General features: G+C 45.3%; 1 protein-coding gene across 1 annotated transcript in view; it reads left to right on the top strand.

The window, feature by feature from the left end:
* LOC148436330 (uncharacterized) overlaps positions 1-15,341 on the top strand; it is a gene marked incomplete at both ends in the record, with an annotated part of 94,754 nt that overhangs the window by 20,566 nt on the left and 58,847 nt on the right. The window contains 3 exons of the mRNA XM_088465039.1: positions 4,636-4,689; positions 10,945-10,998; positions 14,335-14,442. Of these exons, the coding sequence (XP_088321165.1) occupies positions 4,636-4,689; positions 10,945-10,998; positions 14,335-14,442 (216 nt within the window). The remainder of the gene's footprint in view (positions 1-4,635; positions 4,690-10,944; positions 10,999-14,334; positions 14,443-15,341) is intronic.

Genomic DNA, 15,341 nt, shown 5'->3' with positions numbered 1-15,341 from the left:
TGTACGGGAGGGGGAGGAGTATATACAGGTGTTATGTACAGTAGGGGAAGGAGTATATACAGGTGTTATGTACAGTAGGGGAAGGAGTATATACAGGTGTTATGTACGGGAGGGGGAGGAGTATATACAGGTGTTATGTACAGTAGGAGAGGAGTATATACAGGTGTTATGTACGGGAGGGGGAGGAGTATATACAGGTGTTATGTACAGTAGGGGGAGGAGTATATACAGGTGTTATGTACGGGAGGGGGAGGAGTATATACAGGTGGTATGTACGGGAGTGGGAGGAGTATATACAGGTGTTATGTACAGTAGGGGGAGGAGTATATACAGGTGTTATGTACGGGAGGGGGAGCAGTATATTCAGGTGTTATGTATGGGAGGGGGAGGAGTATATACAGGTGTTATGTACAGTAGCGGGAGTATATACAGGTGTTATGTACGGGAGGGGGAGGAGTATATACAGGTGTTATGTACGGGAGGGGGAGCAGTATATACAGGTATTAGGTATGGGAGGGGGAGGAGTATATACAGGTGTTATGTACAGTAGGGGGAGGAGTATATACAGGTGTTATGTACAGTAGGAGAGGAGTATATACAGGTGTTATGTACGGGAGGGGGAGGAGTATATACAGGTGTTATGTACAGTAGGGGGAGGAGTATATACAGGTGTTATGTACGGGAGGGGGAGGAGTATATACAGGTGTTATGTACGGGAGGGGGAGGAGTATATACAGGTGTTATGTACAGTAGCGGGAGGAGTATATACAGGTGTTATGTACGGGAGGGGGAGGAGTATATACAGGTGTTATGTACGGGAGGGGGAGCAGTATATACAGGTGTTATGTACGGGAGGGGGAGCAGTATATACAGGTATTAGGTATGGGAGGGGGAGGAGTATATACAGGTGTTATGTACAGGAGGGGGATAAGTATATACAGGTATTATGTACGGGAGGGGGAGGAGTATATACAGGTATTATGAACGGGAGGGGGAGGAGTATATACAGGTGTTATGTACAGGAGGGGGAGCAGTATATACAGGTATTATGTACGGGAGGGGGAGGAGTATATACATTTGTTATAAAAGGGAGGGGGAGGAGTATATACAGGTGTTATGTACAGTAGGGGGAGGAGTATATACAGCTGTTATATACGGGAGGGGGAGGAGTATATACAGGTGTTATGTACAGTAGGGGGAGGAGTATATACAGCTGCTATATACGGGAGGGGGAGGAGTATATACAGGTGTTATGTACGGGAGTGGGAGGAGTATATACAGGTGTTATGTACAGGAGGGGGAGGAGTATATACAGGTGTTATGTACGGGAGGGGGAGCAGTATATTCAGGTGTTATGTATGGGAGGGGGAGGAGTATATACAGGTGTTATGTACGGGAGGGGGAGGAGTATATACAGGTGTTAAGTACAGTAGGGGGAGGAGTATATACAGGTGTTATATACGGGAGTGGGAGGAGTATATACAGGTGTTATGTACGGGAGGGGGAGCAGTATATACAGGTATTAGGTATGGGAGGGGGAGGAGTATATACAGGTGTTATGTACGGGAGGGGGAGGAGTATATACAGGTGTTATGTACGGGAGGGGGAGGAGTATATACAGGTGTTAATGTACGGGAGGGAGAGGAGTATATACAGATGTTAATGTACAGTAGGGGAAGGAGTATATACAGGTGTTATGTACAGTAGGGGAAGGAGTATATACAGGTTTTATGTACAGGAGGGGGAGGAGTATATACAGGTGTTATGTACAGTAGGGAGAGGAGTATATACAGATGTTATGTACAATAGGGTAAGGAGTATATACAGCTATTATATACGGGAGGGGGAGGAGTATATACAGGTGTTATGTATAGGAGTGGGAGGAGTAAATACAGGTGTTATGTACAGGAGGGGGAGGAGTATATATAGGTGTTAATGTACAGGGAGGGGGAAGAGTATATACAGGTGTTATGTACGGGAGGGGGAGGAGTATATACCGGTGTTATATACAGGAGGGGGAGGAGTATTTACAGGTGTTATGTACGGAAGGGGAAGGAGTATATACAGGTGTTATGTACAATAGGGTAAGGAGTATATACAGCTATTATATACGGGAGGGGGAGGAGTATATACAGGTGTTATGTATAGGAGTGGGAGGAGTAAATACAGGTGTTATGTACAGGAGGGGGAGGAGTATATATAGGTGTTAATGTACAGGGAGGGGGAAGAGTATATACAGTTGTTATGTACAGGGAGGGGGAGGAGTATATACAGGTGTTATGTACGGGGGGGGGAGGAGTATATACCGGTGTTATATACGGGAGGGGGAGGAGTATTTACAGGTGTTATGTACGGGAGGGGGAGGAGTATATACAGGTGTTATATACGGGAGGGGGAGGAGTATATACATTTGTTATAAAAGGGAGGGGGAGGAGTATATACAGGTGTTATGTACAGTAGGGGGAGGAGTATATACAGCTGTTATATACGGGAGGGGGAGGAGTATATACAGGTGTTATGTACAGTAGCGGGAGGAGTATATACAGGTGTTATGTACGGGAGGGGGAGGAGTATATACAAGTGTTATGTACGGGAGTGGGAGGAGTATATACAGGTGTTATGTACGGGAGGGGGAGCAGTATATACAGGTATTAGGTATGAGAGGGGGAGGAGTATATACAGCTGCTATATACGGGAGGGGGAGGAGTATATACAGCTGTTATGTACGGGAGGGGGAGGAGTATAAACAGGTGTTATATACGGGAGGGGGAGGAGTTAATACAGGTGTTATGTACGGGAGGGGGAGGAGTATATACAGGTATTATGTACGGGAGGGGGAGGAGTATATACAGGTGTTATGTACGGGAGGGGGAGGAGTATATACAGGTGTTATATACGGGAGGGGGAGCAGTATATACAGGTGTTATGTACGAGAGGGGGAGGAGTATATACAGGTGTTATGTACTGGAGGGGGAGGAGTATATACAGGTGTTATGTACGAGAGGGGGAGGAGTATATACAGGAGGGGGTAGTATATGCAGGTGTTATGTACAGTAGGGGACGGAGTATATACAGGTGTTATGTACAGTAGTGGGAGGAGTATATACAGGTGTTATGTACGGGAGGGGGAGGAGTATATACAGCTGTTATATACGGGAGGGGGAGGAGTATATACAGGTGTTATGTACAGTAGGGGGAGGAGTATATACAGGTGTTATGTACAGTAGTGGGAGGAGTATATACAGGTGTTATGTACGGGAGGGGGATGAGTATATACAGCTGTTATATACGGGAGGGGGAGGAGTATATACAGGTGTTATGTACAGTAGGGGGAGGAGTATATACAGGTGTTATGTACAGTAGGGGGAGGAGTATATACAGTATATGTTATCACTCTGTATTCTCAGATGATAGTATAGCTAAACCAGTACAGCTGTGCCTCATGCATTGTGTCTTCAGTTGCGCCAAACAGGCCCTCTCAGCGCACCAGGTCCCGGACGCGTCTTTCTTGCACAAATTGCATACATAAAACAACTGGGGCGACAAAACAACATTGATAGGCTACACTGATTAATGGGGTGTGTGAGGTTTGTATATCTGTGTGCGACTGAGTATAAATCTGTATACCAAACGCTACGATGCAGCGACCACAGCTTTTCCTTACGCCAACTTCCGTGTTTAATCTGTGACTTTGTACTTGTGTAAAACTAATTCTGGTTAAAGTCGCAGACTAGCGTCTCTAGTGCACCGTGATTGATGTTTCGCTGTGTATGTGATGCGAAATGTAAAGGCACGCGGATGTTTCGCGTTATATGGCGTATAGACGCTAGTTCTTAGAGCGCACATCTGTGTGTTGTAATTTTCCATCTGGTCACAAGGGGCAGTGCTCTGCCGTGTCTATGGGGTCTATGTACTAAGCAGTGTTAGGAGACAGAGTGAAAAGTGATAAGAAAGTGATAAGGTACCAGCCAATCAGCTCCCAACTGCCATCTCACAGGCTGTGTTTGAAAATGACAGGAGCTGATTGGCTGGTACCTTATCACTCCTAGACCCCTGTATCTAGTACTTGTTTTCCCCTCAGTGCTCTATCAGCAGAATCCTGACATTGCTCATCAGTGATGGTGACAGTAACTCTGCACCTGGTGTATATCTGAGCAAACGTTTCCTCATGATACAGTGAATTGATGGCGGCGGCTTTACCTCAGGCTCTATATGTTTTCTTATTCTAGTCGCAGTAAGTAGGAACTTCTCGGTCTGATTCAGATGTGGCATGTGAGACACTGGCGCCATATTTTCTTCACACGGGATCGCAGATGTAGTCAAATACCCGTCCCGCAAACTGCCGCGTTTTTGTCTCCACTCCCGGTTATCTCCCACAAAACAGCCCCAGTCTGTCAATCACTTGCGAATAAATCGTCACTGCAACCACCGTCGCATTTGATCGCAATGTGCGATCCACCGATATTTGCTCAACTGTACAAGTAAATCCGGATTCATATTCTCACAAACGCCGAATTGGGTGAATCCCTGGAATGAAGCACCAGTAACGCTACAGCCGTGCGTGGATGAGAACAGTCAGCTGAGCGGATAATTATCTCCTTCCCATCTCATAACATCCATTTCTGTTGATCGCAGGGAGACATCGGAGCAGCTGGAAACGTTGGCGCAACTGGAGAGTCCGGCTTACGGGTGAGATCATTATGGTGTGAAACCTGCCGAAAGTTTTTACTCAACTTGGTAAAATGTTCAGAAATAATTCTAGATAATATGGAAATATACATATGCAGAATACAAATAGTCATCACATAATGGCGCAAGTAAGCTGGGAACTCACAAACCCTGTCAGACGTGTGATCACAGTTATTAGCTCTAATAAGGGAAGGAGTCACATAAAAGGCGCCTGAGAGCTGGTAACTCACAGACCCTGTCAGACGTGCGGATCAGTTATTAGCTCTAATAAGGGACGGAGTCACATAAAAGGCGCCTGAGAGCTGGTAACTCACAGACCCTGTCAGACGTGTGATCACAGTTATTAGCTCTAATAAGGGAAGGAGTCACATAAAAGGCGCCTGGGAGCTGGTAACTCACAGACCCTGTCAAACGTGTGATCACAGTTATTAGCTCTAATAAGGGAAGGAGTCACATAAAAGGCGCCTGAGAGCTGGTAACTCACAGACCCTGTCAGACGTGTGATCACAGCTATTAGCTCTAATAAGGGAAGGAGTCACATAAAAGGCGCCTGAGAGCTGGTAACTCACAGACCCTGTCAGACGTGTGATCACAGTTATTAGCTCTAATAAGGGAAGGAGTCACATATACGGCACCTGGGAGCTGGTAACTCACAGACCCTGTCAGACGTGCGGATCAGTTATTAGCTCTAATAAGGGAAGGACTCACATAAAAGGCGCCTGAGAGCTGGTAACTCACAGACCCTGTCAGACGTGCGGATCACAGTTATTAGCTCTAATAAGGGAAGGAGTCACATAAAAGGCGCCTGGGAGCTGGTAACTCACAGACCCTGTCAGACGTGTGATCACAGTTATTAGCTCTAATAAGGGACGGAGTCAAATAAAAGGCGCCTGGGAGCTGGTAACTCACAGACCCTGTCAGACGTGTGATCACAGTTATTAGCTCTAATAAGGGAAGGAGTCACATAAAAGGCGCCTGGTAACTCACAGACCCTGTCAGACGTGTGATCACAGTTATTAGCTCTAATAAGGGAAGGAGTCACATAAAAGGCGCCTGGGAGCTGGTAACTCACAGACCCTGTCAGACGTGTGATCACAGTTATTAGCTCTAATAAGGGAAGGAGTCACATATACGGCACCTGGGAGCTGGTAACTCACAGACCCTGTCAGACGTGCGGATCAGTTATTAGCTCTAATAAGGGATGGACTCACATAAAAGGCGCCTGAGAGCTGGTAACTCACAGACCCTGTCAGACGTGCGGATCACAGTTATTAGCTCTAATAAGGGAAGGAGTCACATAAAAGGCGCCTGGGAGCTGGTAACTCACAGACCCTGTCAGACGTGTGATCACAGTTATTAGCTCTAATAAGGGACGGAGTCAAATAAAAGGCGCCTGGGAGCTGGTAACTCACAGACCCTGTCAGACGTGTGATCACAGTTATTAGCTCTAATAAGGGAAGGAGTCACATAAAAGGCGCCTGGTAACTCACAGACCCTGTCAGACGTGTGATCACAGTTATTAGCTCTAATAAGGGAAGGAGTCACATAAAAGGCGCCTGGGAGCTGGTAACTCACAGACCCTGTCAGACGTCTGATCACAGTTATTAGCTCTAATAAGGGAAGGAGTCACATATACGGCACCTGGGAGCTGGTAACTCACAGACCCTGTCAGACGTGTGATCACAGTTATTAGCTCTAATAAGGGAAGGAGTCACATAAAAGGCGCCTGGGAGCTGGTAACTCACAGACCCTGTCAGACGTGCGGATCAGTTATTAGCTCTAATAAGGGACGGAGTCACATAAAAGGCGCCTGAGAGCTGGTAACTCACAGACCCTGTCAGACGTGCGGATCACAGTTATTAGCTCTAATAAGGGAAGGAGTCACATAAAAGGCGCCTGGGAGCTGGTAACTCACAGACCCTGTCAGACGTGTGATCACAGTTATTAGCTCTAATAAGGGAAGGAGTCACATATACGGCACCTGGGAGCTGGTAACTCACAGACCCTGTCAGACGTGTGATCACAGTTATTAGCTCTAATAAGGGACGGAGTCAAATAAAAGGCGCCTGGGAGCTGGTAACTCACAGACCCTGTCAGACGTGTGATCACAGTTATTAGCTCTAATAAGGGAAGGAGTCACATAAAAGGCGCCTGGTAACTCACAGACCCTGTCAGACGTGTGATCACAGTTATTAGCTCTAATAAGGGAAGGAGTCACATAAAAGGCGCCTGAGAGCTGGTAACTCACAAACCCTGTCAGACGTGTGATCACAGTTATTAGCTCTAATAAGGGAAGTAGTCACATAAAAGGCGCCTGGGAGCTGGTAACTCACAGACCCTGTCAGACGTGTGATCACAGTTATTAGCTCTAATAAGGGACGGAGTCACATAAAAGGCGCCTGGGAGCTGGTAACTCACAGACCCTGTCAGACGTGTGATCACAGTTATTAGCTCTAATAAGGGAAGGAGTCACATAAAAGGCGCCTGGTAACTCACAGACCCTGTCAGACGTGTGATCACAGTTATTAGCTCTAATAAGGGAAGGAGTCACATAAAAGGCGCCTGAGAGCTGGTAACTCACAGACCCTGTCAGACGTGTGATCACAGTTATTAGCTCTAATAAGGGAAGGAGTCACATAAAAGGCGCCTGGGAGCTGGTAACTCACAGACCCTGTCAGACGTGCGGATCAGTTATTAGCTCTAATAAGGGACGGAGTCACATAAAAGGCGCCTGAGAGCTGGTAACTCACAGACCCTGTCAGACGTGCGGATCACAGTTATTAGCTCTAATAAGGGAAGGAGTCACATAAAAGGCGACTGAGAGCTGGTAACTCACAGACCCTGTCAGACGTGCGGATCACAGTTATTAGCTCTAATAAGGGAAGGAGTCACATAAAAGGCGCCTGAGAGCTGGTAACTCACAGACCCTGTCAAACGTGTGATCACAGTTATTAGCTCTAATAAGGGAAGGAGTCACATAAAAGGCGCCTGGGAGCTGGTAACTCACAGACCCTGTCAGACGTGTGATCACAGCTATTCGCTCTAATAAGGGAAGGAGTCACATAAAAGGCGCCTGGGAGCTGGTAACTCACAGACCCTGTCAGACGTGTGATCACAGTTATTCGCTCTAATAAGGGAAGGAGTCACATAAAAGGCGCCTGAGAGCTGGTAACTCACAGACCCTGTCAGACGTGCGGATCAGTTATTAGCTCTAATAAGGGAAGGAGTCACATAAAAGGCGCCTGGGAGCTGGTAACTCACAGACCCTGTCAGACGTGCGGATCACAGTTATTAGCTCTAATAAGGGAAGGAGTCACATAAAAGGCGCCTGGGAGCTGGTAACTCACAGACCCTGTCAGACGTGCGGATCAGTTATTAGCTCTAATAAGGGAAGGAGTCACATAAAAGGCGCCTGGGAGCTGGTAACTCACAGACCCTGTCAGACGTGCGGATCAGTTATTAGCTCTAATAAGGGACGGAGTCACATAAAAGGCGCCTGAGAGCTGGTAACTCACAGACCCTGTCAGACGTGCGGATCACAGTTATTAGCTCTAATAAGGGAAGGAGTCACATAAAAGGCGCCTGAGAGCTGGTAACTCACAGACCCTGTCAGACGTGCGGATCACAGTTATTAGCTCTAATAAGGGAAGGAGTCACATAAAAGGCGCCTGGGAGCTGGTAACTCACAGACCCTGTCAGACGTGCGGATCACAGTTATTAGCTCTAATAAGGGAAGGAGTCACATAAAAGGCGCCTGAGAGCTGGTAACTCACAGACCCTGTCAGACGTGCGGATCACAGTTATTAGCTCTAATAAGGGAAGGAGTCACATAAAAGGCGCCTGAGAGCTGGTAACTCACAGACCCTGTCAGACGTGTGATCACAGTTATTAGCTCTAATAAGGGAAGGAGTCACATAAAAGGCGCCTGGGAGCTGGTAACAAAGCAGACAAAGAGGAAATAACTTACAATATAATTGGTTCAAATGCCTTCAATTATATTATTCAGAATAAGGAGCAAAGCAGAAATAGAAGAGCAATTTGCACCTCTGTGAAACCAGGCTACACCGCAGGTGGGTAAATGTAAAACGTGGGGAGAGAATTAAGGGCACATTTACTATAGCCTCGGTTTGCCGTGGGATTGAAGCAGACAGGTAACGACATCGGATTACAGTCTTAAAAACCATTATTTACTATGAATCAGTTTTGACTGTCATTTAAAGTCAGACTTTGATACCCCTCGGATTTCAGCCTCCTATTCCGCTGCCGATCCGACAGCAGACCCGCCATCAACCCGCTATGGAGTGGAAGCACTGCACAGATCACTATAATCTGTGCAGGCTTCATGTATATTAATATGTTTATATATGATTAAAAAATTCCACCCAAATCCATAACCAAGCCAGGACCTCTGAGCCTTGGCTGTTTGAAAATAGAGGGGGGAATCCCTAGGAGAGTGCCGCCCCCTCCCCAAGGACAACCAGTCCTAGGCTGAAAGCTCCTCTCCGCAACCCCTGGCCTTTGGTGCGGAGGTAATAGTAATTAGTAAATTTACATTGCTTTTTTTTACAAGTGGGCTACAGGTCCCAGCAAGGCTGCCCCAGCATATGGCACTTGTCGAACCTCAAGCACCAGCATGCCCGTACATTAAGACGCTGGCACCTGTACTCCACCTAAACAAATAACGTTCTGTTTGGTCCATTTAACATCCCCGACTCTCGGCAAAACAAATACTGGCGCTGCTGCTCCTCTGGGAGCGCCAGCGCGAATGAGAGGTCACAGCGGAGGACATACACTGCTCCTACCACAGGCTGTTTTGATGGTACCATCGATGTTGGTGTCTAAAGATGCACCATACGGTATTACAGCGTCTGTGGGCGTCTCTGTCCTAACAGACGTGATAAAAAGACGCTAAAGCGCTGTCAGCAGTGTGCGACTCACAATCAGGCCCTGTAATGTTTCAGCGTGACTGCCGCCATTTATAGCGCTGATACAGAGATTTATCCCTATATAAACTAATGGCGGTTGCTTGGTGTTTGTCTTCTGCTCACTGATGGCCCCGGGGCACTGACCAGCTCTCAGCTGTATCCTGATTTGTGTCTTGTGTTGACATTTTCCAGTTACTACACAGAGGACAGAGGGCCTGATTCAGACCTGGTCGCAAGCGCTGAGCCGAGTCGATGGTGGCCCACAGCGCATGCGCACGATGGAGCCGCCTCCGTCGTGCGCATGCGCGAGACCCGACTAGCGATGGGCAATCCGTCGCTCCGGGTCTCGCACCAAAGGGGGCGATCTGTCGATGTTGAGTGACAGCTCGCCCCTTTTGGTGGGCGGACCAGGGGGGTGGCTGCCCAAACGGAGGCGTTCCCATGAGAACGCCTGCCGTTTGGGGGCGGCCCCACTGACATCACGAGTGGGGCTTGCGGCCGCGAGACCCTACCACAAGGGTCTCGTCGCAAGCCCGATGTTCGTGATGGTCTTGACCGTCGCGACCATCATCATGGCCACTCGCTATAGCTGTGGGTGGTCACCCACAGCTATGCGAGCGGCCAAGAGGCCAATCCAAAAGTAAAAAAAACCCCGGCCCTGATTCAGAGCGAGCGGCTCTGAATCAGGCCCAGAGTAAGGGATGAAAATAAATAGTAAATATATCTGTATAGCGGATGGCTACAGGGGGAATCTGTCTCAGGCGGCTTCTGTTATATGTGATAGGAATGTAATAAAATAAATGCTATTTGGAGGACTTTCCATATTATACCATGAAAAGCTTCTTGGAGCGAGAATAACATTTTACAAGTTACCACACTCCATTAAAACAGAGAAACTGATCCAAAATCACTGTGTGTGGCCCAAACCATCCAGCGAGACTGATCCGGACCTCTGCCAGCCAGTAACAGCGGCTGCTGCCATTGGCCAACTAAGCTCCTGTGAATCTCCTGTTCTAGCCCCCCGTGGATTCCTGTGGCTCGTATCGATGTCTCGGGAACACAGCAGGATGCGGGGTAGAAGAATTGGGAACAGATGTATTCAGGTGCATTTCCCAGGCTGCTGTGTGCAATAGGTCAGCGCCGGTCGCCGTGATCTGTACCTTACAGCCACTAATTGCCCCCCCACTAACATTCTATTACACGCAAAGGCAAAAGAAGACAGAAGAAGGGTCCCTCAGATTGCTAGGAGGGTACTGTCTCATGTATAATCCAGGCTGCAGTCTGACCTTCACCATGTAACATTTACATTTCTTTTACCTGATCTAAACAGGGAGAACCGGGTCCTCCAGGTGAAGACGGGGCCCAAGGAAGAGATGGTCCAAAGGTGATCATTGCAGAGTGTATGTCTGTCTGTCTGTCTGCTTATAGCGCTGTTACGTGATAAGCACATATAGCGCTGTTACGTGATAAGCACATATAGCGCTGTTACGTGATAAGCACATGTAGCACTGTTAGGTGATAAGCACATGTAGCGCTGTTACGTGATAAGCACATGTAGCGCTGTTACGTGGTAAGCACATGTAGCGCTGTTACGTGATAAGCACATGTAGCGCTGTTACATGATAAGCACATGTAGCGCTGTTACGTCATAAGCACATGTAGCGCTGTTACGTCATAAGCACATGTAGCGCTGTTACGTGATAAGCACATGTAGCGCTGTTACGTGATAAGCACATGTAGCGCTGTTACGTGATAAGCACATATAGCGCTGTTACGTGATAAGCACTTAAGTGATGTTACGTGATAAGCACATATATCGCTGTTACGTGATAAGCACATATAGCGCTGTTACGTGATAAGCACATGTAGCGCTGTTACATGATAAGCACATATAGCGCTGTTACGTGATAAGCACATGTAGCGCTGTTACGTGATGAACACTTCTAGCGATGTTACTTGATAAGCACATATATCGCAGTTACATGATAAGCACACATATATCGCTGTTACGTGATAAACACTTCTAGCGATGTTACGTGATAAGCACATATAGCGCTGTTACATGATAAGCACATATAGCGCTGTTACTTCATAAGCACATATAGCGCTGTTACGTGATAAGCACATGTAGCGCTGTTACGTGATAAGCACTTATAGTGATGTTACGTGATAAGCACATATAGCGATGTTACGTGATAAGCACTTATAGCGATGTTACGTGATAAGAACTTATAGCGATGTTACGTGATAAGCACTTATAGCGATTTTACGTGATAAGCACATATAGCGCTGTTACATGATAAGCACATGTAGCGCTGTTACATGATAAGCACATATAGCGCTGTTACTTCATAAGCACATGTAGCGCTGTTACATGATAAACACTTCTAGCGATGTTACTTGATAAGCACATATATCGCAGTTACATGATAAGCACACATATATCGCTGTTACATGATAAGCACACATATATCGCTGTTACGTGATAAGCACACATGGCGCTGTTACGTGATAAGCACACATGGCGCTGTTACATGATAAGCACACATGGCGCTGTTATGTGATAAATACATATATAGCGCTATCCTATAGATTGTAAGCTTGCGAGCAGGGCCTTCCTACCTATATATCTGTCTGTTATTACCCAGTTTTGTTCTATCAATGTTGACAATTGTAAATCGCAACGGAATATGCTGCGCTATATAAGAAACTGTTAATAAATAAATATTACGTGACAAGCACATATGACGCTGTTATGTAATATGCACACATATAGTGCTGTTACATAATAATGCATATACAGTATATATATATGTATAGCGCTGTTACATGATAAATACATATATAGCGCTGTTATGTGATATGCACACATATAGTGCTGTTACATGATAAATACATATATAGCGCTGTTTCGTGATAAGCACATATGACGCTTTTATGTGATATGTACACAGATAGTGCTGTTACATGATAATACATATATATATATATATATATCGCTGTTACATGACAAATACATATATATCGCTGTTACATGATAAGCACATATGACGCTATGTGATATGCACACATATAGTGCTGTTACATGATAAATACATATATAGCGCTGTTACGTGATAAGCACATATGACGCTGTTATGTGATATGCACACATATAGTGCTGTTACATGATAAGCACATATGACGCTGTTATGTGATATGCACACATATAGTGCTGTTACATGATAAGCACATATGATGCTGTTATGTGATATGCACACATATAGTGCTGTTACATGATAATGCATATACAGTATATATATATATATGTATAGCGCTGTTACGTGATAAGCACATATGACGCTGTTATGTGATATGCACACATATAGTGCTGTTACATGATAAGCACATATGATGCTGTTATGTGATATGCACACATATAGTGCTGTTACATGATAATGCATATACAGTATATATATATATATGTATAGCGCTGTTACGTGATAAGCACATATGACGCTGTTATGTGATATGCACACAGATAGTGCTGTTACATGATAATACATATATATATATATATATATATATATAGTGCTGTTACATGATAAATACATATATAGCGCTGTTATGTGATAAGCACATATGACGCTGTTATGTGATATGCACACATATAGTGCTGTTACATGATAATGCATATACAGTATATATATATATATATATATGTATAGCGCTGTTACATGATAAATACATATATAGCGCTGTTACGTGATAAGCACATATGACACTGTTATGTGATATGCACACAGATAGTGCTGTTACATGATAATACATATATATATATAGCGCTGTTACATGATAAATACATATATATCGCTGTTACATGATAAGCACATATGACGCTGTTATGTGATATGCACACAGATAGTGCTGTTACATGATAATACATATATATATATATATATATAGTGCTGTTACATGATAAATACATATATAGCGCTGTTATGTGATAAGCACATATGACGCTGTTATGTGATATGCACACATATAGTGCTGTTACATGATAAATACATATATAGCGCTGTTACGTGATAAGCACATATGACGCTGTTATGTGATATGCACACATATAGTGCTGTTACATGATAATGCATATACAGTATATATATATATATATATATATATGTATAGCGCTGTTACATGATAAATACATATATAGCACTGTTACGTGATAAGCACATATGACACTGTTATGTGATATGCACACAGATAGTGCTGTTACATGATAATACATATATATATATATATAGCGCTGTTACATGATAAATACATATATATCGCTGTTACATGATAAGCACATATGACGCTGTTATGTGATAAGCACATACAGTATAGCGCTGTTACCGGATGTTAGCATTTCCCAGAGACAGAAGTGTTAGGGGGTCCTTCCCCAGCCATGCACTAATCCCACCGATCTACAAATAGGTTCTGATTGGAGACGGCAGCACTTGGGGTCACCGCCCCTGTTCCTGTATACCCTACTAGGTCACTATTACTGTATGAGCCTCCGGTGGTGCCATCAGGACCCTTAGTGGGTGTGGCCATAGGAGAGATCTCCTTGTGCCCGGATTTATTATTCAGACTCTGGTGCCATTTATAATCTATAGCCATATTTCACATTCACACAATGTTTGTTTAATTACGTCACATGTTTTCATTTAATTGCTATACATTGTTTTTGAAGGGGGAATTTGGAGATTCTGGGCCGCATGGAGAGGGCGGGGAGAAGGGCGAGGAAGGAGTACCAGGAACCCAGGGGTCTGTTGGAGAGTCTGGCCGCATGGGGTTACACGTAAGTGTGTTTCATATCCTAACAACATTACATTTCTTTTACACGATATCATACAATAGAAGGATGGTAACACTGAGAATAGATGTGTATTGTACAAAGTCATGTTTTTGTACCTCTGATATCACTGTAAAACAAATTAATATTTTTAATTTGTTTCCTTTCTAAAAATAGTCATACTGTACATTGCTAATTTGAGGTCAGGAAAAACTAAAATGATTTCAGAATGTTTTTACTACAGTAGCTACACTACTTGCACTATACTGTATGTACATTACTAATATAGGCCCTCATTCAGACCCACTCGCGAGCGGCTGTCCGCTCGCAAGTTGGTCGATGGTCTGCACTGCGCATGCGCACGACGAAGGGAGCTCCGTCGTGCGCATGCGCGAGACGCGACGAGCGAAGGACTTTCCTTCGCTCGGAGTGTCTCATCAAAGGGGGCGTGCTGTCGATGTTGACTGACAGCACACCCCCTTTGGTGGGCGTGTGCCTGCCAGACGGAGGCGTTCCCAAGGGAACGCCTACCATCTGAAGCCGGCCCCACTGACATCACTAGTGATGTCAGTGGGTGTGATTTTGGCCCTGATAGAGCCAAAATCACTCCTGGCCTTGCGGTTGAGAAACTGAACCGCAGGTTTCTGCTCGCAGTTTCGATGGTCAAGACCATCGCGACCATCATCCTGCACGCTCGTATATGCTGTGTGTGGTGACCCACAGCTATACGAGCGTCCAGGAGGACGCTCCATATTAATGGAGGTGGGCCCTGATTCAGAGCGAGCGCTCTGGTCAGAGCGTCCGGCTCTGTATCAGGGCCATAGTCTTAGTGAAAAGCTATTTTAAAATAATCTGATATTTTCTTGATAGAAAATAAATAACTTGTTTTAATTCAATCACAAATA

Source organism: Taudactylus pleione, unplaced genomic scaffold (assembly GCF_031769625.1).
Source record: "Taudactylus pleione unplaced genomic scaffold, aTauple2 ptg001811l, whole genome shotgun sequence".
Lineage (NCBI taxonomy): Eukaryota > Metazoa > Chordata > Amphibia > Anura > Myobatrachidae > Taudactylus > Taudactylus pleione.
The sequence above is the reverse complement of the archived record's forward strand: the minus strand, read 5'-3'. Positions and strand labels throughout refer to the sequence as shown.